This window comes from Netta rufina (assembly GCF_964035555.1).
Source record: "Netta rufina genome assembly, chromosome: 17".
NCBI lineage: Eukaryota > Metazoa > Chordata > Aves > Anseriformes > Anatidae > Netta > Netta rufina.
In genome coordinates, this window is record NC_140141.1 from 7,334,485 (window position 1) to 7,359,514 (window position 25,030).

Genomic DNA, 25,030 nt, shown 5'->3' on the forward strand with positions numbered 1-25,030 from the left:
GAACTGCCTTCTAATGAAATTACAAAGCAGATGAATCAATCCCAATGAGGCACGTAGGAGTTTACTATTGTATAGGTCTATGGCCTCCTTGCTCAGCACCACATGCAGGTAAGGGAACTTCACAACTTCAAACTTATTGGACACATTTCAACTCCTAGAAGAGCTGAGAAGGGCTGCATCGCACCCTTAGGAGTTAAATATCCCCCTTAGTTTTCCCAACTTATTCCATTTGTTTTGCTTCCTAGTCCCATTTACGTTATTCTTTAGAAATAAGAATGCAAAAATGAGTTTTATAGTGCAAATTAATATTCTGGAAAACAGCTTTTCCTGCTATGATTTCTGATGTTTTCCTTACCTTTTTTCCCCATCTAGGCTTCCTGTTTGGTTTGAGTTTGCAGGTAAAATACAAATCCACTTAGTACATAACTACACATCGTAGAAATGATGTATGACAAATTATTATAACACCACGAAGGACAAAACTCTAATCATACTTTTCCTCTGGGTTTCCAAACTGTTTTCCAAGCAGAAAACAGAGAGGAGCTGTACTATATCCTTTAGAGAACAAGGACACTGAATAAACTGTTTCTTAGCAACAAACAAACGAATAGCTCAAGTTCCCAGTCTGCCTCACAAAGGCGCAACCAGTATTTAGGAACCGAGAAAATAATGGAAGCAGGAAGACTCACCTCCCCCTTCTTTACAGTCATGGACTGCCGACGAGGAGTGATCTCTTCATTGATGCTGGAGAGGAAGTTCTGCGAGATCCGCAGGGCATCCTGCAGGAGTGGATGATCAGGGTGGCTCACTGGAGTGTGCTTGAGCAAATCCTGCCACCAGGAACACAAGCAAAGAATAGAACCATGAGCACCACTGGAAAGCCGAAGGGTCTGAAGGTCTCTAACTAGAGCCATGGGACAAGATGCTCCATGACTTCTTACACAGTAGAATAAGGCTGTATGTATGGAGGAAGAAGAGAAGTGATGCTCTGCACTTTGTAACACCAATGGATGGGTACCATCCCTGGGCTCTTCCCCCTCAGTGTAAAGTGAAGAGGCTCTTGTGCAGCATAAGAGCTTAATTTTTGCACTCCTGCAGCTCTATGGAAAATTTAAAGGGACAAAAAAAAAATAATAAAAAAAGGGACGACAAGTTTGAAAACTACCCTTCAGATACTTACATGCAGTACAAGTGTGCTGCGAGTCACTCGATCCACAGGTTTGTATAGCAGAGCTGTGAAAAAAAAAGCAATGTAAACATAAAAAAAAGAGGTACCTAAACATAGCCCCTACAGAGCAACTTGTCCAATGCCACTGAACGTACAGGCACAGGTTTATTAACCAACGAGCTACTAGAAACCCTTCTCTAAGGTTAATGTGCTACACAGCCAATTAAACACACATCAACACAGAGGCAATAAACATGCTCCACGGGAAACAAATGCCTACTTGTGAGCACACCCTGTCAGACAGTGGATGAGCACACAAGGCAGTACCGAACAACTGCACACAGCATGGCACACTTCGAACAATTCCCTGGCAACCTGCCTGGTCCCACAGGTCAGAATCGGGCCTCGCCAAGGAGGTCCCTGAAAGGTTGGCAGTGCCTCCCTCCTTTTGGAGTTCAGCACGACACTGTTGAGTGCTTCCAAACCCTGATAATAGGCCAAAAAAAGGAAGGGGATTGGCTTTTACATTAGTCAGTATGGAAGCTTCATATAACGTTGCTTATCTACTTTGCGCATGTATAAAGACAAGCACAATGAAAGCTGACCTTGACCAGGCTCTCTTGAGATGGCAAAAAACATAACAATTACTTGTAGGCTGACGTTTGTGCTATCACTGTGTAGGAGTCGTTTTCTTAAGAACACAGCAGTCCTTTGGTTAGCCTGGTTTTGCCCAAAGGGACTCGTCAGGTTTTACGCTGGGCAGAGATTTGCCCATGCGTGCATGCAGTTTACTATGCACAAGCTCTACTACTTAGCAAAAGGGAACCGATTTCCTAGGTAAAGCCAGCAGAGATTCCATAATCTTCCAGCATTTAAAAAGAAGAAGTAAGAGTGGAGGTTTGGCAACAGCCCCCACACAGTCCTGACAAACCAGTCTCCTCTGCATGGATCACTCACTTTCCAAGGAATTTTTCGTCGTCTGATCTTTAGATTCCTTTGTGCTTCTAGCCTTTAGATTCTAAAAGAAAAAGAAAACCCACGTAGCAGGCAGTCAATCACCTTGAAATATCACATGAGAATGTAAGAGTCTATCTGCTCCTCCAAAGAAGGGCCTAAGCGTGAATGGAGGACAGCCCTCTCACATTTCAACTCAGTGAAGGAAAAACATACTTTCCTTCTTGATAACTTCACCCTTGCCATGTCACAGGCACCCACGCATCTCAAATATTAATCAGGTTTCTTAGGAGTGTATGTCAATAGAGATGCAACAAAGCAGAGAACCACCTACAGCAACAGAGGGATGGTGGAATTTTTAATCACCTGTAAGAGAAAGGCATGTCCTTTGGATGGATGCAGCCATTGTCACAGCATGCATATGCCACCAATAAATAAAGTACAGGACTGGGATTTAGCACCCCCTTGTTATACTTCCTTATATGCGCTCTGAGCTGTGCAACCTTGGCCAAGTCATTGTCTTTCGTGGCCATAAAGGAACGGTATCTGTGACACTTCTTTTTGCACATGGACTATGAAGCTGCACGTATTCATGTGCTGAGTGCTCTGAAATCCTCAGCAGGACGCTAACACAAATGCAAAAGTATCATTACCATCATTCTAAATGCAGCAGGTACTGGCATAATTTCAGCATTAGCCTTCAGAAAACAGAAGAACTGAGGGATCACATTTGCACAGAGCCCAGCACCCTGCTGCCCTAACCTCTACTCTATCCTCTAGGTGTTACCATAACACTATCCATACATAGTGCTATTAACAAGTGGGAAACTCCATGGAATGCATTTTAGTACTGAAAGAAAAGTTAAGCACAGGGGAAGCTACTCTACTAATGAGCTGACACCACTGGAGCACAGAAGTGATAGGGCAAAGGACCAGAACCTGGTGGAAACCCTCAGTAAAGAAGAGAATAGAAGGCACTTGCACTCTGATGAGTAGTACAGCAGATCCCAACAGGCAAGCCTTGCTTCCTTTGTTTCACAGAGGGACTGTTTCATTTTATCTGTTTATTATCAAAATCTAAAGGGACATGCAACATTGAACGTACTCATTAGCTTTTTCAGAGCAATAAGCACTCCCAGTATTATTCAGCTCTGATTATTTATTTGCTTGTTTTTAAGGACACAGATATGAAGTTCACATTCTCTTGGCAACTGAGTTCTTCAAGATATAATTACTGCAGTGCAAACAGTCAATGAGACCATGCACTGCCAGCAAAGCCGGTGGCCTGGGAAGCCTGAAAAAGCCTTCAAAATGCTTCGACACAAAGTACTCCTCTTAAAGACAGGAAATCAGAGCAGCCGGTAAATAATCTAGATTATGCTTGACACACTTGCCATTTTAAATTGAGTTTTCCTGTGCTACTCTCATCCTCTCCAAGGCACTGAAGTCTGCAATTCCACAGATAGCCATAACACAAGCCATTAAGGATGGCTTTTTACATCACAGTCAGCATCATCATTAACAAGAGAAATATTCGAGAAGCTTAAAAACAGCTTTCCCTGCTAGAAATGCATGCAGGTGGCACAGAGCTGGGAATTTCAAAGTAATACCAGTTGTTATGACAATATTCCTTGGGCAGAAACAGCACATAAAGGCTGTCCATAGGATAAAAGTAGGCCAAAGTACAAATTGCTGTAAGAACACAAGCTGAAGCTAGGGGAGTTCATAACTCCTTCAGAAGTCAAGGTGGCAAAGATACTTGGAGAATAGACAGGAGTGACATTGCAGGGTACTAGTCAGATTCAGATGTCTCGTGTGTCTGAATACCATGATATTACCTCAGAGATTTCAGCAAACTGAGCATTGGCTTGGCAGCATTTCTCTGCTGTCTCCATAGCAACTTCATAGTTATCCACAAAGGCCCGGTACACTCCCAGCTGGCTAGCCTGCAGGAAGCAAAACAAAATAAAATAAAATAAACGCTGGGGAAGAAGACAGTTTGGGATGGCCAGCCTTGGCATCTAATGATCAGGTCATGTTCCTTCACAACAAAGAATTGCAGGGAATGCTGATCAGGCCCAGAAAGACAGCTCTGACCTGTGAGCTTTGCTTAACCAAGGCAGATGTCCCATGCATCCATCTCCATCTACCCTGAACAAGTTCACTTACTGGGCTGTGAGGATGACACACCCTTATTACTGCCATCTATTTTTCCCTTCTGAACTGCCAGATTAGTATCTATTAATCTTTTTGCTCATTGATGCAACTGGAACTGCTGGCTGTTTGCCACAAAATATGAATCAGACAGGAATGATTCAGCCCAACAGCACAAATGTGACCACAGTAAGCTACTTGTTGGCTTTTGTACGCATGCTGGTCACACTAAAACAAACCCAGATATTAACCTATATCTGCATCAGTAAACATTGTTGTAAAGGGCAGCAGAGTGCTGAAAATACAGAAGAGAGCCAGAGCATGATCTGTTTGAAAGGCAGTGACTGCAGCACTTAGGTGACAGAGAATGACAGTTCAAGCAGAAGGAATACACCATTGGTCTGGCTGAAGACACAGCAAGCCTCAGCGTCTAGTAATAAACAAACCACTGTCATCACTGAGCCCTAGCACTAATTCTGTTTGCTGACTTCTTTTTATTAATTGCAGCGATATTCATGCCAGAGAACATAAGATCCAGCTCAGGAAACCCCTGGGTAGTTTCCAAGCTTGTCTGGATTGCAGAACAGCTTTTACGCTGCAGAGCTCCACAGGCTGTGCTGTGAACACCTCAGCAGCTTGAATGTGCTTGCAGAAGTGTGGTCAGTTCTGAGCCAACAGGTGGAGTGCTGAAAAAAAGGCTTCTTTTTAATGAAGTTGTGTTTTTGTTTTTCCAAAAAAAGCTTACACTTATGATTTCTGCACCTTCCCTGCCACCTCTGCCCCACAGAGGCACCAGGCAGAGCAGTAGGTGCTCTTTTCCTCTCCTCCTCTGTCATAACCATTGTGTTTCCCATTCTCTAGAAGCTTTGTGCAAGAAATGATGGAAGAGAAAAAGGCACTCCCCAAAGAACATTCCCTGCACAGATTTCTTTAGCTAATGGAGGCTACAGAAGTGAGCTATTTTCTATGGCGCATTTTACTAAAAGATTAGGAACCAGCCTCAACCCTCACACAAAATAACATTGTTATGGCTGAGGCTGGAGGAAATTGTGCTCACTTATGCCAGGGGTGATCTGGCCCCTGGAAGTGTGGAGATAATTAAATCTGTAGCTGCCACTGGGGCACAATTCCCTGAAGATGCTGTCAGAATTATCGTTCATATGCAGGGCTTATGACGTTTAGATTTGGATGATGCCAGCTAACTTGGCAGAACTTTGGAGTTTCTCCATTACTGTGTGGCTCTTCCATTTCCTACTACTCCTTAACAATCTTCCTAAGATTTCATTTTCCTTCTCTACACTTGCTGTCATTAAAATATCTATTCAATTAAAATCTGATCATCCAATCAAAGCAATGATGCTCACACTAGACATTAATGCTGGTTTAAGTTTTCCCTTTTTTGATTAAGAAGAAGGCAATGAAAACTAAATAAGCTTTGGTAAAAATAACTGGCTTTTGGTTAAAAAAAATTCCATTCCTGAAAACTATTAGTGATAATATTTGCTAAATATTTTTTTATTTCTAAAAAAAAAGTTCTGAAGTGTTTCCTTTTAGTTATAAAATTGTACAAAATATTCCTCAAACACAAGAAACATATTTCACTCCCACATGCCTGATGGCTTTTGTTGTTTTTATTTTTTTTCCTCCCTCTCTTTTCCTTAGTTTCAACAGAGAAACTTGCCCAGTGCCAGGACCTGAGGCAATGGGCAAAAACTGAAACACAAAAGGTTCTGTATGAACATCAGGAAGCACTTCTTTACTGTGCAGGTGACAGAGCACTGGCACAGGTTGCCCAGAGAGGTCATACAGCCTCCCTCCTTGCAGATCTTCTAAGGTCACCTGAACATGGTCCTGGGCAACCTGCTCTAGGCAGCCCTGCTTGAGCAGAGAAGTGGGAACAGATGAGCTCCAGAGGTCCCTTCCAACCTCAACCATTCTGTGAAAGAGGTGGAACAACAGTCACTAACATTGCAAATCTATTGTACTTTTTACCAGACCACATGTAATTCTAGTATTCCTTGCATGCACCATCTATAACTTTAGTCTACGGTGCTTTGCTTTGCAAGATATTAATGCCCCCAGATATCACAGAATAACAGCAAGGATTCTAGTGCTTATCATTAGATTGCATGACATGACCACAACTAGACAGTCTACTCCCGAAGATTTGATGTACAACCTGTATAGATGTCTTCTTATGCCTGACATTCTTGCAATTTCTCTCATCTAGCTGCTTCTCACTGCCTGCCAAAAATGACTAAGTTTATCTCATCCAGCTAGGGGTTCATGATTCCCACTGATACTGTACCAAACCATCAGAAACTGAAATTGCTGAAAGCTTCCTGCACTAGGGTGATTTGTTTCTTTGCTTCCGATACTAACCCAACAAAATCATCGGGTTACATATGCACAAGAATCAAGGGAACACAAAAATACAGTGCTACAGAAGGGCCTGTGATCACCGTCAGCAAGAAGTGGTCTTAAACAAAGGCCTAAAAAGCTGCACAGTGAGTCAAAGCTTGCTTGACAGCCAGCAGTGGTAAAGAATATATTCAGCTCTTCTTCGATTAACGCTATGTTCATTATTGCACTACACTTTCAATGCAGTGAGAGGTTTCCACTTTCAGCAACCTTCTATACCTTTGCTTCAGCAACCAGCAGCAGGTGGCTTTGTCTTCTTAAACCAGTTGCTCAAATTTCAAATTGCATATGCAGAGCTACTCACCAAGGCACCAACTCAATCCCTGCTGGCTAAAACATGCTGCCAGTGAAAAGTAGGCTCCTGTATTTTCATCAAGATGCTGGTGTGCATAGAAAACATCATCTTCCTGGCCTTCCTCCCCCGCTCCATAGGCAATGGCGTTGGTACTGGGCTACACAGCTGCTAACAATTGAGTGACCTTGGTAAAGTGTACTCCCCATCCAATAAACCCCTCACTGGAATGTAACTCCTACCCTGAGAATCAGAAGCACCTCAGGAATGCAGAGATTCCTTTCTTTTCTAAAAGGCAAAAAACAGCCCCTTTAATCCTTTGCTCTCTGCACATGCTAGGGGAAAGGCTGAAGGGGCCAAAGGAATTTCCTAGAACATAAACAATTTTTCATCTGACTCAGAAACTCAGCATTTTTCATTCAGCCACAGGAATATAGTTGATATGACTTTGTCCTGTTCTGCACTCAGAGAATTTTGTTGTAGTTGTTTGAAGGAGTCTTAATAGCAGGTTGAATGGATCAGCAGAGCAGCAAGGGGAATCTCAAAAAGTGGGGTGGTAGAAATGCAAAGCTGAAGGTGACAACCATAAAAACAGAGAAATTCAGTACAAGATGGAGGAAAGCACCACAGAGAGAATGAAGTATGTGCGAGGGAGCTCAGCAACAAGGAGAAACACTTACCTTTCAGTGTTAAAAAGTAGGGATTTTTAAACACTGCCATTGTCCCATCTTCCTCTAAATGGCTTGATGACACTGCGGACACCCTGGAGATTCAACATTTCTCTAAAACTGTATTCGTATTAGTAGCACAGCTTGTTGGAGCCTTTAATTAACAGCAATGAAAGAGCCACTTTAGCTGTAGGCCTTTCACTGCAGTGAGGCAAAGCTATAAGCCTGTCATCTACTCCAGCTGTGGGCTTTCATCCCTGTAGTCTATGCAAAGTCACTAGAAGGAATTAGAGCAGCACCTGTTAGATGAATAAGAGATAAGAGAAGCTTTGGCGATGGCAGCTAACTCACCAGCTTTTGGAAGAGGTCTCCTACGCGTTGCTGGTGACTCCACTGCTGCACTCGGGGAAAGAGCCCATCATAGAATTCTTTGTGGATCTCATAGAGCTCAGGCACTTTGAAGAATATTGTCTCAATCTGCTGACTAGTCAGCACAGGCTGAGATGTGGTGGCAGCTGCTTTCAAAGGCTTCATAGGCTGAAATGAGGAATGAAGGAAATCATTACCATGCAAACCAAGCACATCCACCCTTACCACATTACAACACATCCTTCCAAAGAGCTGTCCTGTTAATAAGTGATATTTGCATTCATACAACTCCTGAAAGCTTGACATTAACAAACCCTCTCATGGTGATCAGCCACCCCTGGTATATGGATTTCCCCAGGATGTTTGAAGGTGATTAAAATCCCTTTGCACTCAGTTTCCTCAATCTCTGTTCAGCTGTAGAACACTGTGTCTAATAGTTAGCACTGAATACTGAAAGACGGGGCTCCTGTACACTAGCACACTAATAACTCCCTGGTTGTGCCATATTCAATCCTCTCCTTAAGCTTCTCTTTCTTTACTGGAGAAGAAGGATAACAGGAACCTTTTACACTGAGCAACCAATAAACCAAGGTACCTGAAGTTCTGGGAAACTCTAGAAAGAAGCAGCAGTGAAAAGGCAAGTACCAGTGTTTGAAATGGTGTCTGCCACCAGTGCTTACCAGCAGCAGAGCCTCCAGGTGGCTCAGGTAGGTTTCCTCACTGGCCAGGATTCCTGACAGGACCCATTTTCTCATCTCCAGGCCTTTCTCCAGATCTGGCTCACTCTACAAAGAAGTTGTTAAAAGGGAAAAAAAAAAAAAAAGGAAAAAAAAAAATGAGGATGGGGAGAAGGTATAATTCAGTTGACCACAGCATACTCAGTTATTTGATTTACTTAACAGACTAATGAAAAACAACCAAAAGAAAACACCTGTGCTAATTGTCTAGTTTCTAGAAATATACATCAATAAAAACATCAAGGAAATTTTTTATTTACCAGAAACTGATGCCACTTAGATTGTTTATAGGTGTTAGCTTTAGTCATCCAAATTTGGTGCCTCAGCTAGTCGCCTGGGATTCTTCACATAATTTAAAACTTAAAATTTCAAAACTCAAAATTTATCTTTGTAAACAAATTTTAGGGTCCCTTGGTTCTGTGCAGTTCACTCCCTCCTCCCCTGAGAGTTGTCTATGATCCTATTCCAAAGCCATGTGTTTCTCTATGCAGACAGGATCACCTTCCCTGTATCTACACAGATGCGCATGAATATAGAGCAGTTACAGGCTGACACTGCTGTTAAGATGGCTGTTCTTTCTCCCACTCTCTACTATTCACCAAGTTATTTTTCAGTGCCAGCATGTATAATGTCTATTTTTAGTTAGAAGATGGAATAATCAGCAGTGCTTGGAATGCACATGCTGATTTTCTTATCAGGATTCCACGAAGCTGTTCTTAACCAAAACAATTGAAGAAGGAGAGAGAAGAAATAAATATGTGCATGAGCAAATGTACACACCAAAGGAAGATTATTACTTCTCTTAACACTCAATGTTAATCTCTTCTTTCACATTTCAACTATCCTTCTCCAAACTGCTACCTGAAAAATGTTTAACCTGATAAAATGAAATTGAGTATTTCCACAAACTCTGAAAATAAATTGGCCAAACAGTGAAGGTTATAAATAACAAGAACATATTCCCCCCGACACTTCTACAGAACATTATTTCAATTTCTTGTTATTTCTGCCATTCATAGAAATGGCTTTTTACAATTTTTGCACCATTATTATGTTGTTAAATATCTCCAAGAGTAGAGTCAGTAGTTAGATCTGCAAAAGTAAATACTTTTCAAGGGTTTTGGGTAGGTTGTTTGGGGCGCCGTCCTACTCCTGTTAATATCCAGAGGAATCTTTGGCTATTGATTTTAGCAGCAGGGGGATTAGGAAACATAACAGCTTGTTCCACTCTACTGGCTGAACATAAAGCCCTTCTATAGCTGATTTTAAAAAGCTCCATTTAATTTAGGGTCCTATGCTTTGAACTCTGCAAATGTATAGATGAGGTTCACTATGGAGAGAAGGTACCGTGGCTCTAGGTAAGCTTACAGCAGCCATCACACTGAATGTGACTTTGAGCCCACGCACCACACTAAGAACGAAACATATCCTCACGCTCCCAGATATTTTTGGATTCAATCTCATCAGTAACAACCCTGACTTTCAAACGCTTTCGTTAAATTTCACAAGCTATTTTCTAGGCTAAAAGACTTTGCAGCAGCTCCTTTATAAAAATTTTGTGAGGTGCCAAATAACACCAACACCTCCTAAGTGAAAGTGGCAGACAGAAGCTGTTCTAAGGAAATGAATAAGATTTACATGTATGTCAGGTGCTACATGGAAAGAAGAACTTGTCTTTGCATCCTGCCTTTCAGAGAGGTTCAGTAAGAGCCACAGCGCCTTTTAAAATCTTGAAAGGGCATCTCAAAGGAGCTACGAATTTGTAATTCAGCAGCCACCTTCAGAAGATTTAAGAAAAACACCAGTGACAAGCTACATGGTAAAAGGAACACTGCAACAGATTCTGTGCATTATGGAGCACTTGTTACAGCTCAGTCAGAAATCTGCAACAATATTTTGACCATTCATTTTCATTTCTACATCCATACTGCCTGGATGTCCACCCCCAGGCTGGGCATGGTGCACACAGGTAATCAAGAAAGACAGCACCAAGACGTCTAACAATTTCTTCCATTTAATGGGGCAAGCACTCAGCTGTCTCTGTGGAACTCCCAGGAGCTCTGATGCAAGAAAAACTCAAATCTCTTGGCTTCCAAAGATTTCTTACAACATTTACAAAAGAAAAATGCAGCTTCACAAAGAAGCATTGAAAAAAACGAACAGTGCTCTAAAGTCCCCACTGCTGCGGATGAGGTAAGCGGTCAATATTGACACAGCACTATAATTATGTCTAGCAGGTTCTCTTGGAGGAGGTGAGGGTTTAAAAACCAGCTGGGTATGTTTGTAACATCTGTAAAGAGCAGCACATGATGACGAGTCGTTTAAATGATTCAAACTTCCCCATCGCAACTGTGACACAACAGTTTTCATTATAGTACTGAGAACAGCTTTCCTCTTCACAAATAAAAGCTTTAATTTATAAGCCAGTTCTTGCTGGGCATCGTCAGCTGACAGAGACGGCATTTTCTGTCTGAATGTTAATTTCCTCTCTTAAAGAGATTTGCTTTCAGGGAGACAAACATCTCCCAGGACACACTACAGACCTTCCTTCCTGGCCATTACCACAAGGTCACATTGAGAAGTCCACAGTGTTGTCCTAATCCTTTTTATAGGAGCATTTTCCAAGTGCAATGCTTGCAAAACTGTAGCCTCAGCGCCAGCCAGCCAGAGCAGGGCCTGGCTGCTTTAAGATATAGGGCAGCAGTTGCTGAAGAAACCCTCTGGGGAGATTTTTCAACAATCACAGAGCACACTGCAAGATTTCCAAAGCAATACCTCCAATTTACATATGGATTCCTCAATGTGGAAAGATGATCTCCTGCTGCTCCTGCTGCGTCAGGGATCAATATGCTACCATGCTGCTGCTGTCTCCATTGTGCTGCCACGCTGCATCTCTTCCTGAGAACCAGTGCCCTGACATGGGTTTCCTGCTGAGGAAGGCCTTTTCTGACAATGTTATCTGGGGCTGCGCTAGGCAGCAGCTCTTGCTGCTAGACGAACTCCTGGAGACCAGTCCCTGTTCTTCCTCAGCCTCAGGGTGCTTTTTAAGTCATGCTTGTTATGAAACTCACTCTAGGACTGAGAAATTCACTGGGAGCTGGTGCCAAAACCAGGAGTATGAGAAACAAATTTATTATATGATATTACAACATTTCTCACTTACAGAATTGGGAACAGGCTCACCTGCACACCCAAAACAAGTCATTAGCAGGCAAAGATACTGTGATACTATCCTTCCACTCTCCCCTTAAAGCACACAAAAACATGATACAGCCAGTGCCAAGGGTATTTTCTGCTTTGGCCATATTTGACAAAAAAAGGGAACAAAGAACAACCCCGCAACCACAAAGCCCCACTGACTGCTCCTTTCTGCACTCCAGGCATTTGAAAGAGGGAACATCCTGGGCCTAGGAACCAAGCTCCCCAGACACACACGGTGTCAGGGAGACCTGCCAAAGCTGGACGCTCTCTTCCCTTACCCTGGCAGGAAGGAAGCAGTATGAAATCTTTGAGCTGTTTGTGGCAAGGGGAGGAGCTGCTACCATGTCCACCGCACCACATTAGTTAGGGGAAAATACACCTATTAACCTGCTGGGATGTTCCCAGCAGGATGTGGGAGAAGCCCACATTGGCAAACTCCAACCGTTCAGCAGGGAACGCCAGGTGGTCAGCAGTCCATCCATCCCAAGCTTCCTACCTGGCTTGGTCAGCGTGTTCTGCACCTGTACAAGTCTGACTAGTATTTCATGTTCCGACTCTGTCCCTACCTCTTTGACGTAAGCATCTGTTTCTAGCCTTTCCTCATTGACCTTCCATCTTTTGACTGCCTCTCTACCCACATGTTTATGTTTATTAGGAATAAATCTGTCTTACAAGACTACCTTGGGGCAGCAAACAGCATTCCTGTCTGTGTGCCATGGCAGCTGTGAGGACCTAACAACCAGCAGGTTCTGAAAAAGAAAGCTAGAAATCAGTGCTTTGCTCCCACCCCTCACGAATTACATTTAAAAAGGTAAAAAGAGAGGTAAAATAAAAGGAAGGCGGAATACAGTAATAAAGGAAATTGCATGGATATCCCATGCCTACAGTGTTATGCTGTTTTCTTCTCAACTGGGTGGTGCTTCTTAGTATTCCAAGGATTTAAAAACCAAAAGACTTAGTCACAGTCATAAATGCAATCTTGCAACCTGAATCAAGGCCAGTCAGAGTGGATAGAAGCACTGAAGATATTAGAAAGTGTGCATATACTGGCCTCAAGCCATGGCTGTTATGAACATGTTTACAGCTTGTCAACCTAAGTACTTTTGTTTACTAACCAGGTTGGCATTGCATGTTGAATTCAATTACTGTGAGCCTGCGATTCACCAGCTCCAAGGATTAGACAATGTCAGCTCTTCCCAAGTCTGTTTAAAGAACTCAGGGCTTTCTGGCTGTTGTTTAAAATAACAGCAAGAATTGTTTTATTGCAAATGTTAGAAAAACACAGATTAAGAATCTTGAAACCACAATGTGTAAGATTTTGCAAAGTGGTTGCTGCTGGAACAGCTCTGTAAAGAGAAGCAGTGTTTCAAAGTGGGCGTATAAAAGGCACTTTAACTCTCAGACCTTCTTTTGGTACAGTGTGTTCATATGCTGAGCAATGAATGTGTTCAAAGGAGAGGTTTCCTGTAAGGACAGCTCAGAATCTCACAGAGAACACGACAGACTATGAAAGAGAAAAAAACATTTTAATTTTTAAAGTGTAAATATCTTTGAAAGCTTCCACTAAACAGCTGGAGGTGTCTCATTGTCTAGGTGATATTAAACAGGGCAAATTCTGCAACCGAGCCATCTCATGCTCTGTGCAGGGAGGGGAAGGAGCAGGGAGAGGAGCCAACATTATTTATAACATCAGTACTGGTGTGCCAACTCTCCTCAGGAAGGGCTGTACATCCAGGCAGAAACCTTAAGCAGCACAGAGTTGGAGAAGAAAAAGGAAAAGTTGCATCTGTTGGGGGCGGTGAGAAAAAAATAGCAGTAAATAAAGAAAAAAATAAATACAAGCAAATACAGAGAGGAAGAAAAGAGAAGGATTCGGAAATGCTGGAGATGGGAGGAGAAGCCAGCAGCAGCAGTAGTAAGCAGAGCTGTGATAGAAGTAATCCCATTTATTGATTTAGCTTCAGAGGTCAACTTTTCTCCCCAGGTCTGTCAGGAACCAACCCCAGTAGGATAAGCAGTGCATATGCCTCCTGTTTTGCAAGGAAAAAAGTCAGATGATGATGAGTTTGACTGCTTTGCTCCAGACTTGTCCCCATAGGAAGCTTACACAGACCCTTAGGCAGCCATGCCAGATTTCATTCCTCTCCGTGCTCTGCGGAGCCTCAGTTCCCTTCCAGCCTGCTAGACCCAAGCATTAAACAACAGAGCAGATGACAACAAAAGGTACACCCTACAGATTTATTTATTTTTTAATTAAAGCAGCACTTAACATCTCAAAGCATTCAGAGGAGTGGCATTTTATTTTTGTTGGAGCACTTAACATCCTGACAAAAAAAAAAAAAAAAAGAAGTCTTCATCAAGGTGCCAAGGACATTCTTATTGGTTAAAAGCCACACAACAGATTTCTAGACATGTCCAAGACAGGCACACAAAGGACACTAAAAAGGCTCCTTCCATGAGCAAGTGGAGAGAAGGAATGGTGCTTATGAGGAGGCAACAAGCCAGAGATGGCAGAGAGTCCTGGGTTGTATTTAAGGGAGCCAGTATGGCAGCATTGCCTGCAAGTTTAAATAATGCTTTGAGTTCCCCTACAGTCACAGCTTTGAAAGACAGCTAGAGACAGCTAGAAGACTGGAGACTTTGGTGTCACTAGAAAGGCAAGGAAGGAGAAGGCAAGTCACTGACTGCCTGACTGAACCGATGACTGTAAGCAGGTGGAATTTAGAACTACCAAGCGCTGTTATCCTGGAGCTAAAATGCAGATTCCCCGCCCTGGGACGAAGCTAGGAGAAGAGTCCACAACCTGTTGTGCTGCAGTCCTGCTTCCCAGATGGCTGCCAGGCAGTGGGAACAGGAGAATCTAGGCTGAGGACTGGCAATAACTGCCAGTGCTGTGCCAACCAGTGGACTGCACAGCAGAAAAGGGAAAAAAAAATATCTACCTGGAAATCTCTAAGTATTGGCCAACTTCCCTTCCAAATAGAATATAAAGTAGGAATTAGTTGCTCAGAGGTGATGTATACAAAAATTGGAGAGATCCATTCTGGGAAGAAAAAAATCATCTCAATCTCTAGATTAATCTCTCTCATTTCCTGGTGGTGTGGGTGGGGGCACGGAACCAGCCTTTCCACAGGCTGTCCTGCTCCCATCTCCACAGAGCCCAACACCCTCAACCCACACGTCTCTGGGCCTGGCTTTGTTAGCAAGCAGATCTTGAAAGGCTTTCTCATCTTGACCCTTCCCATCACTCTGATCTCTCCCCACATGAGTAATAGCCACAGGACTATCATGACTGGAGCTTCCCATTCCCTCTAAATGTCTTTAGCCTCAAAGCAACAAGCCACTCACTCCAAAGCTCTTGGCAGTAATTCTCCTCTAGTGAAGGGTGTCAGTCACTAACACTGCCAGCTGTCCCAATGCTTTCCCCTGCCCCTGGAACAAGCTCTCCCTCTGTCCTCTAACTCTATCAAAGGATCTTCTCTACTTTTTCCCCTAACTATATGAGGAGGGCAGAAGGATTCTTGTTCTTTCTGCTCTAAGGGATGGAATTAATACTACCTATTACAAACACTGTCTGGCACCTCCTGAAGCTACCAGTTCTGTCTTATTTGGCAAACGTTCAGGTTGACGTTTTCCAAAACAGTTTCCAGAATTTTGGGGAATTTCAATAACAACAGTTCAACTGTTACAAAAAGCAAGGTTCAGAAAAATTAAATAACTTCTCAAGTTCGATAAACAAACAACTTACCCTTATACATTAATGGAACCTATTTTTCCCTTTTCCTCTTTTCTCTGTAGGCTTGCTTCAGAGCAACAGTTTGGCAGAAGCATTGGCTTTATGCCAGGACATGCTTCAGCAGCTCAGCATGAGATTCTGGAAGAGCCAGAAGAGGGGGTACAGCCTAGATTGCTCAATGCAAACATTTGTTAAGGCCTCCTTACCACAAAAACGATGAGTTGGGATGTTAAGATACACATTAAAAACGCCCAGGCTGTTTATGTCCTCTCCAGATCAAAGAGGAAACAGGCTGGTGCACCTCTTTCAACCCTCCCTGGATAGCAGATGTTTGTATGACAGAAACAAAGCAGGTAGAATATAAATACATAAGAAGTGGCTGAAATCCTACAGTTTGGAGGCAGACCAGCCACTGTCTTGTAGTCTGCTTAGACGGTACAGGTGAGAGGGGAATTGGAAAACAGATCCCAAATGATAGAGATTTAGAAGAACACAAACCTTCTGGAAATCAACTTGTGGACCTCACTTCCTGGAACACACAACATGAGGTGGTGGGAGCTGGTCACCCCACACACTTAGGGAACGTGAAGTCCCTCTGAAAGCACTCCAGGAGGTATCTTCTCATTCTCTTTTGGAACAAGACACTGCTTTTGTCACTCTGCACCTTCTCTATGCTGGTGAGGTAGCCCAAATGTAGATCAGCTTGACACACTATCCAACCAAATTCTATAGCTGCTACCAAAAGACGAAGGGATTTAGTCAAAGACTTGGCAAAAATTGCAAGGCCCAGAGCAAGCCCACAAAATATGTCAAAACAAAATGCCTTTAATGTTCAGCTATCAATGAGCCAATCTCCAAAAGCAAGGCTGGTCTCATGGATAAGGCAGATTAACATCACCAGAATGCTGTTGTGTCTGGTAATGATAAATGAATTGGTCAGAATCACCTTTTTTCCTTTTTTTTTTTTTTTTTTGGCATGCTTTCCATGTCCTGGGTGCCTGACTGGAGTGCTGTTAACTCTTGGTTGCAAGTAATACTAAAGAGACTTCCCTTGAATGTAAAGAATGCATTCAAAATCAGAACCTGGTTTTGTAGAACATTAGGCATCTCGCATTAAGCGCCCAAAATTAGCAGATGCTTTTCCTATAATCTCTGTACCTTCATTACCTGTGGTTAGTGAACATACTATCCTCTTATCTCACAGGAACATTGCAAGGATAATTAAGACCTGTGTAGCATTCTAATAGCATTTGGAATTAATAGTCATGTCCAAAGGAAATGAGTATTTCTGTACTCAGAGCAGAGTGAGAAGTGTCCTGTAGGTAAGTTGTACATGTAGCACTAGAGATAAAACATTGAATCCAGTGAGTATCATTCACTACGTACACTAAACAATACAGAAAGCCCACACAAAAAAAATATGACAACCGTATAATTGAAAATTATCATAAAGACTCAAGACTATAGGCAGAAGGCAGGGCTGGATAATCAGTCATTTCTTAACTTGTGAATGACTTTACAATGTTAATATTTTGACAGTGGTATATATAGCACAAGTGTCATGTTGCTGCATACAGTAACTTTTCATTTCTAGACTCTGGTCACAAATATAATTAAAATTTTCTTAAAGTAATTGCAGGCACATAAAACAGAAGTAAGAGGATAGAAATAGCAACCACATGTAAAGAAATATGTTTTCTGCTAATCAGGTGTAGTGGGGGAAAAAAAAAAAAAAAAAAAAAAGACCTGCATCCTGGAATTTGAGGCTTCTGTTCCAACATATTTTTTGTGCTTGGCTCAGCACACTGTGTTTGACACTTAATTTTGTTACTGATGTCTTTTCCACTACAGTTGAAAACAGTAGAACAAAACTTGTCTAACAACTTGTGATAACAAAGTTTAACTTGTTTAGGAAATAATATAGCCATACATAGGCTCATCCCTTCCTATTTGTTGTAGACCCTCCTTCATGAGTGGCATTGTCATTTATGGACTAATTTCAGGTAGGATCAGCTGAAGCAGTTGACTTTCGTGATTAAAAGTCTAATCTGTATCAAGACACTTCTACTGGAAACAGTAAAATATCTTTTTATAGTTAAAGAGAAGAAAGCTGCCATTTATGTTATTATTATTATTATTTTTTTTTTAAAAAAAGGGCAATATTCTAGCATTATTAAGATGACTCTAAAATTAACTACTCTAAAAGGTTACGAGAAATATTCAAACAAACCAAGAACAAGATGCGATATTAGATAGTGTCTTTTCCGGGCCTTCTGTTACAGACACTATGACAACTGGTTCTTTTAAGACAACTCCCAGACATATGAAGTCACACACCATTTTTCCCTTAACCTAAGAAACATAACCTGAAAATCTCAAGACAATATTAAAACATTTTTGGAGTTTTTGAAGTTATTAATGATCATTTCTTCATTCGAAAGACTCTTGCATATCACAAAAATTCTCATACTGAGAGGTAAAGAAGTATCTCAGAGCTAACAGGCTAAAGTAGAAGCAGCTAGCTAGATTCCATGCACTATATTCAAATAAAATTAAGCAAACCAACAATATATGTACTTCATAATGCTTTAAGAGATCTTGACAAGAACAACACCGTCTCAAGTAGGCTTCTTAATCTAACAATCAACTGCAAAAAGTAAGGAAACATATGATATGATACTAACCAATAAAGAGTTATAGAAGCATGTATACAATGAATGCTAAATAGCAATGGTCTGTGAAACTCATCAGGCTCCTGAAATCTTTTTGATATAAGATAAATAAGTGTCTGATACAGGTGATGGTGTTGATTTACATGTACATCGATATCTATAAAATACCCATCATCTTCTCCTATGACACCTTGATTAATAGGACAGAATAATACAAAGTCAACACAAATTAAGCTACTTAACAACTGCTGCAGATTTCAAAGCATCATTTATAATGTGAGAATTCAAGGTAGGTTAAGTACACTGTCTTAGAAATATATCAGGAAGGAAGTGACAGCCATTCATAAAAATGCTTAATAGCACAAGGACAACTTGGGGAAAACAGAAGTCTGCAGATGACAAATTCAAAGAAATAGCAGTTTGGGATTGAAGTGCTTTGCAGTTTAGGAAGCAAAAGGATAAAGATGACAAAGGTAGAAAGGTGAACAGATCAATTCAAGGTAAATATAAGACATTTTTGATTGAAGACAGTAGAGTTATGTTGTGTTTTTTTGTTTTGTTTTTAAACCAAAGTGAGTGGTAGGCTCTCTATCTAGACCAAAGAACAATAAATAAATAAATAAATAAATAATTCCTCAAGTGCCAAGCTATAGCCATGCTTGTGAACCTGAAGCAAAAATATATAATGCAAGATAGCCTGAAGGGCCACATGAAAACAGAAGTCAAGCTAGGTGGTCCCTTCTGAGCTTTTTATCTATTGTAATTAATGATATAGATAGGTATTTGGTGAATAGTAAGTAGATTTCTTCATGAGAAGCAGCCACCTCCCATCCAAAGTCATCATACCTCAGAGCTTGCAGTTTTAATCTCTCTTATTCCATTTTCACAGGGCAAAGGAAATGGATTGTATATTCTAGATGCTTTATCAAAGCCATTAACCTGAAAATAATTTGGATTTTTCTTGTGAAAGGCAAGGACAACCCACACGCACAGATGCACACATTGAACACATCCCCTTAATGCATCTATACTTTAGGATGTTTAGCCCCCATCTTTGCTCCCTGTTAAAGCAGCCTACCTTTTTCAACTCTACAAGGCTTTGCTGACTCCAAAAAGGCAAGAAAGGACTCACTGATTTTGTAGATTCCAGAGACCCTGAAGATAGGGTGTCTCGGCTGCCCCGACTCTTGGAACTGAGATGAGGTGAAGATGAAGGTGAGTCATCAATATAGGGCATCATATCATGATGTCGCCTCTGTTCTTCAGCACGGTCTGCGTCGTACGCATAGCTAGGTGGTGTGCCACTGAACGAAGCATCTGTAAAACATAGGAGAAAAATCAGTCTGGTCAGAGTCAAGCTGGACAGGAGATGGGGAGACAGGCTGGTCAACCACGGCACTGCCAGCCTCCCACCTATGATGATTACTTATCAGTAAATCCACAGTCAGTGATAGTTAAATACAGACCTAGTGGAGGTGTAAATTTAATTAAACTTCTGTTGTCACCAAACATTCAATCATTTGAAGTCCTAAAAGACAAAGTCCTTTCTAATATCTAATACTGGTGTTCATTAAATTGCAGTTCTTTTCCCCAAGTTCTACTTCAAAAGCATTAGTAGAATTAAATCCTTTTGCAGGCTCCATAAAAGTTATGTAGGTTTAGGAATGCAGTGGGTTAGGGTAACCAACTTTTTTTTTTTCTGTGGAACAAGAACAGATGATGCTCCTGCCGGTTTAGCAATCATAAGTAATACATAGCTCAAAAGAGGAATGGCTGGACTTGATGATTTTGAATATCTTTTCCAATCTAGATGATTCAATGGTTCTATGACTCTATAACTCTTTTCAGACCTCTCAGAACAAGATAACTAGGAAAGAAAGGTCTTGCGTGTCAAGTGAACCGGCCTGCTGCCAAAAATAAAATCTTAAGAGGCCCTCTTCTATTACCTGCTGCTCCTCCTCAATTTGGAGACTAATTCCTTAAACCAACAACCACTCTGCCCTCCACTCCCCTCCACCCCACCCCAAACCAACCAACCAAACAAGAAATTGACGGTGCTATGAAGAGCCAAATTAACCATTATTGCATCAGACACCAATGAACTACTGAAGGAAAGATGAGTATCTTTGGTAGGGGCATACTGAGACTGTTTCTACAAAAAATCTGTATTAAGGACACACACAGAACAGAACAGCTCCCTCTACCATAAATTAGAAAGGTCTTTTACTTCTCTGCACAAATACACACAGAAGAGGTAATTTTGCTTTCTGCACAGGGGCACAGCAGCACTTGAATCTTGCCCAAGGGAAGCTGGAGACAACCTTCAAGGGGCCTGCTGCTGGTACCGTGCACATGAAGCACTTACACCCAGCAGTGCCCAGAAGTGGTGCGCAGTAACAGTTATGCCACTGTGTGTTTGTGTTCTGTGACCGATGCACGGTTCCTCTGCCTCTTTCAGTTACAAGTCACAAAACATCACTCTTCCCCCAAAACTGGAAAATAATTACAGCAGATAAACTAGATCCACTTTTATTGTAGCAGGCAAGTCTTACAGAAGACAAAGCCACAAACTAAGATTTTTATATATTTTTTTTTTTTAACTTTTTTTTTTTAGTCTTGAGTCTAAAATTTTGTATTAATTTCACACTGGAACACAATTTTTACTTGTAGAATATTTTCACAAATATCTAGGTTCTGCAAAACTAATAAGCAGCAGCTGCCAAGCATACTAATAATCCTGTTATACATCACTAAGGCAGGGTGGAGGAGTAACATTTTAGAGCCCACTTTCCTCCCTCACAGCAAACTCAGTTACAGCATGACTCATTCCAGTAAAGGATGTGAACTTTGTGTGGAACAGAATAAAACTTGATCCATGTGGCTTATTCAGGAGGGAGAGCTGGTCGAGGGAATTTATGCAAACAATATACTGAAAACCCAACAATAAAGTCACTGTAGAAGCGAGCCTCTGTCTCAACTTCTACCAAATACCACCCAGCTAAATTACAGCTGTATATGAGGCCTTCAGGCTGCTGAATGCCCATGGCAATATTATTTTAACAAACTCAATGAGCTTTGTGTCACCCACTGCCTCATGGTATTACCTTGTGCTCAAGCTCTCAGAGTTTCTCAGAAGACTTTTAGATTGTGCAAGACCACAGGAATGGGGAAGGTAGGGAGAGGGGAAAAAAAAAATAAAAAAAAAAAGAAAAAAGTGGCACATGTTCTCTGGAATGGACTTTTATTGAGATGTTAGAGGCTTTCCGGAGTTTCTCAACTGTTTGGAATATACCCCGTTAAGTTGTTTGGGTAAATGGAGGCTTGCATGGGAGTTGCTGAATAGGATAGTCAGGATAATCAGTCACAAATAAAAAAATATTAAATATTTTTAGATATCCTGAAGTTGGATAATGCCTACAAACCTGCAAGCCAACCAGATCTCATTCTTGAATTGTCAAGAGCCCTTTGGCTAAAAGAATACGGAAGACAGCATGGCCCTTGCCTTGCGCTACCCAAACAGGCGCCAAGTAACAACACCCTGTTGCTGTGCAGAAATTAAGGCAGGAATATTTCTTTCCACTCCCAGTGTTCACTTTCTAATTTTATAGTTTGCTCCATTTCTGTTAATGGGGGAGTGAACTAAATCTAAAACATTAGCAGAAAAGATTGGAGTGAATCATAGTATTTTCACTTTCTTCACTTTCCCCTGCTAAGAAGTAGGCTTCATACTTCTTGCATAACACATTCTTCTTTCTACTGCACAGGGAAACCTTTACCTGAAAGGGAAGGAAAGGGAAGGTTGGAAGACTTGAGTTTGAAAGAAGAAATTTATTCCTAGCTTTACAAAAAGATCCAGTCTACCTTTGAAGCATTCACTTTGTCTTCCTACCTATAAAAATGAAAATAAGACATCTCAACAGGGAGTAAGGAGTGTCAATCCATCAGTGTCACCGACTGCCAAGAGATCCATGCCGAGAAAGCTCCAAATACAATTTAAGACTTTAATACTGTATCCTCCACACATTAAAAAGCTTAGAAGCAGTTATAATCCTTCTTTCTATTATTGCTGCATACAGCACTGAAATCCACCTATGGAGATTTTAATTATCTCTGAGGCAGACAGACTTTCTTGCTTTTATTCCACCATTTATTCCAACAGAAGCAAAGTATTACGGCAGCCAGATACACTACGCAAGTCCTAATACAAGTAACAGAGGTAGCCTTGCATCCCTCTGATTAGAGACCACTGTTGCTAGGGAAACGAGGTTATTCAGCTCTCCTAAACCCAGCACAATGCTGCGCAGGCTGTTCAGGCTCTACCTGGAAGCAAAAACACTGCTGCAAAGAGGCTGGAGCCAGAAGCTCACCCAACACTCCCAGCTGCGCTGGGTGCTGCTCTTGGAGGTGGCTGGTGGAGACAGTAGCTAGAGGAAGATGAAACGCAGGTATGACAGGCAGTTGCTGACAGGGGACAACTAAGGAAAAAGGGTAGGGATATGAGGATGCTGGGCTCAAATGAGAGAGCACCAGAAGGAAATACTGAGGACGGATGCCACTTGGGGTCTCTGCTCAGTTCAGTGAGCAGAGGAGGGAGCAGAAGCAAGATAAGCCATTACAGACGGGGAGCAAAGCACCAGCGCTGCTCTGCACGCTGGGACCTGACTTAGCAACATGGCCATTTAACCCGACAAGGCTTAACCCACAGAGCTTATCCTCTGATAGCCAACGGGCAACAAATGCTCACGCTTCTCTCACCTGGCCAACTGGATCCTCTCCTCTATCAGCAACTTGTAAGAGATCCCATCCCATAAAGAAGAGTAGCAGCTGTAACTCCAGTGTCAAGAGGGCTCATTTCTGTAAGAGAAGCTATTTCTACCACTGGCCCTCCAACGATCCCTCACAGTACCCTCCTGCACCAGCACAACCTTCAGATGAAATGAATTAATTGGGACTACAAAGGCTCTACATCAATTTTGCAAGCACTGCTAAAAAACCTCAAGCATTTACCTTTTGGTTCTGATGGCAATAGCTTCCTTGGCCTTGCTCTGCTCCAGCTTTTATACGCCTGTCCCACTAACCCCCCTCTTCTCTTACTGCTTCCATCCTCTCACCTCTCTTTATGTCAGTATGGTTTGCTGTAATTCAACATTCCTGTCCTCCATTTTCCTGTTCTTCCCCTTCTTCTAAGCTGCTCCCTTCCTTCACTGCATCAAAATTCACCTGGAGGGGGAGAATCTAACAAATCTGCAGTTAGACACAAATTGCTGCACTCAGTGACCGCACAGCAGGACCATTCCCTTGTCCTATTGCCTACACTCCTCCTGCTGTGTGTCACATTCATTCTTTGGGAGTATGAGATCAAGTTAGAGATCTACCTTGCAAGCAGAAAGGAAAAAATAAATTAACTTCTAAGTTAAAAAGACAGATTAGCTGCATCTAATCCACAGCCATGCAATGGTTTAAGTGTGTCATACTTTTGCAGCATCACAGCATCCGTAGCTGCTTGAAAGGCTTAACAGCAGCACACAGAAGTGCTTCCAAGCTAGCTGTGCTCCAGTTAATCTCACTAAGAGAGAGGTGAAGCCGCAGTAGCGCAGACCTGCCTGCCTAAGTAAATACCTAGCATCCTGAAGGGGGTGGAGGAGTTGCACCTCATGCCAAAACCCCACATCACTGTGGCTTCATTGTAAGTGGTATCAAGACTAGCACAAGTTTGCAGAGTCTATACTCACTCCAAAAACATTCCCTCAGTTGCAGAACTGAAGAGAGCTAAGGCAGTTTGCATGCTCTGCCCGTGCATTTCCGTGCCAGGGAATGTGTAAGGCCACAGTTTGACACTGCATTGTCTTGGCACCAAGAAAGGTCTAAGGTTTCCACCATCAAGCCATAAACCACAGCATGACCCTTTGCCTCTTATCCCCTCAGCTGTGCAGCCCCACAAATGGCTGTGGTCCAGATAAAGAACTCAGCCAGCTCAAAGAAAAATATCTTGGGCAATTCCCTTCTAAGCTGGATCAGCGCTCTGATCTAGTTCATGGCACAGAAATCCCAACTGCAAGGCTACAGACATGGTAGCTACTGAGTAGGCATACTTGAAGCTTGTATGGCTTTATGTAGTGCAGCTGAAAACGATGTATTAGCAAAGCACTGCTTCGGTTTCCTTTAGGCAGAAGTTCAGTCAGTTCCTGGATTTTAGACCTGATTGGTTTGGGGACAAATTGCCAGCATTTAACACTTTTCTTTCTCTCTTTTTTTTTTTTTTTCTTTTTTCTTTTTTTTGTTAAATGCAACTTTTTCATAACTTTTCACTCACGGATATACCTTGCTGTTCTTAGCTCCAGTTTTTACATACCACCATTTGCTTGGTGATAAGCAATGCAGGTTCATGTAATCGTATTTCTTAGTGCTGGCCAGGCTGCTTGGAGAAGGATCAGGGATTCAGTCCCAGCACTGAGCACATGCAGAAGTACATCTGTGTGGATGGGCTGTGAATGCAGTTGCCTAGGGAATACAGCAGCACTCTCTAAAGAAACGATCGAAAACTGAGCATTTTGCTTATTTTCCTGATACCTTCTGAGTTATTTTCAAAACCAGGATGTAGTGCACTTGTACACTTTTGTGCAAAACTGAGATCCAGAAACAATAATTAATACTGCCT

General features: G+C 41.9%; 1 protein-coding gene across 2 annotated transcripts in view; it reads right to left on the minus strand.

Moving 5' to 3' along the window:
* The window catches only part of BCR (BCR activator of RhoGEF and GTPase), a gene marked incomplete at its 5' end in the record, with an annotated part of 104,227 nt that overhangs the window by 37,930 nt on the left and 41,267 nt on the right, over window positions 1-25,030 (minus strand). For both annotated transcript variants that reach the window (XM_084297408.1, XM_084297407.1), the window contains 7 exons: window positions 690-830; window positions 1,181-1,233; window positions 2,126-2,186; window positions 3,961-4,068; window positions 8,009-8,194; window positions 8,707-8,811; window positions 19,505-19,689. In XM_084297408.1, coding sequence (XP_084153534.1) covers window positions 690-830; window positions 1,181-1,233; window positions 2,126-2,186; window positions 3,961-4,068; window positions 8,009-8,194; window positions 8,707-8,811; window positions 19,505-19,689 — 839 coding nt within the window. The remainder of the gene's footprint in view (window positions 1-689; window positions 831-1,180; window positions 1,234-2,125; window positions 2,187-3,960; window positions 4,069-8,008; window positions 8,195-8,706; window positions 8,812-19,504; window positions 19,690-25,030) is intronic.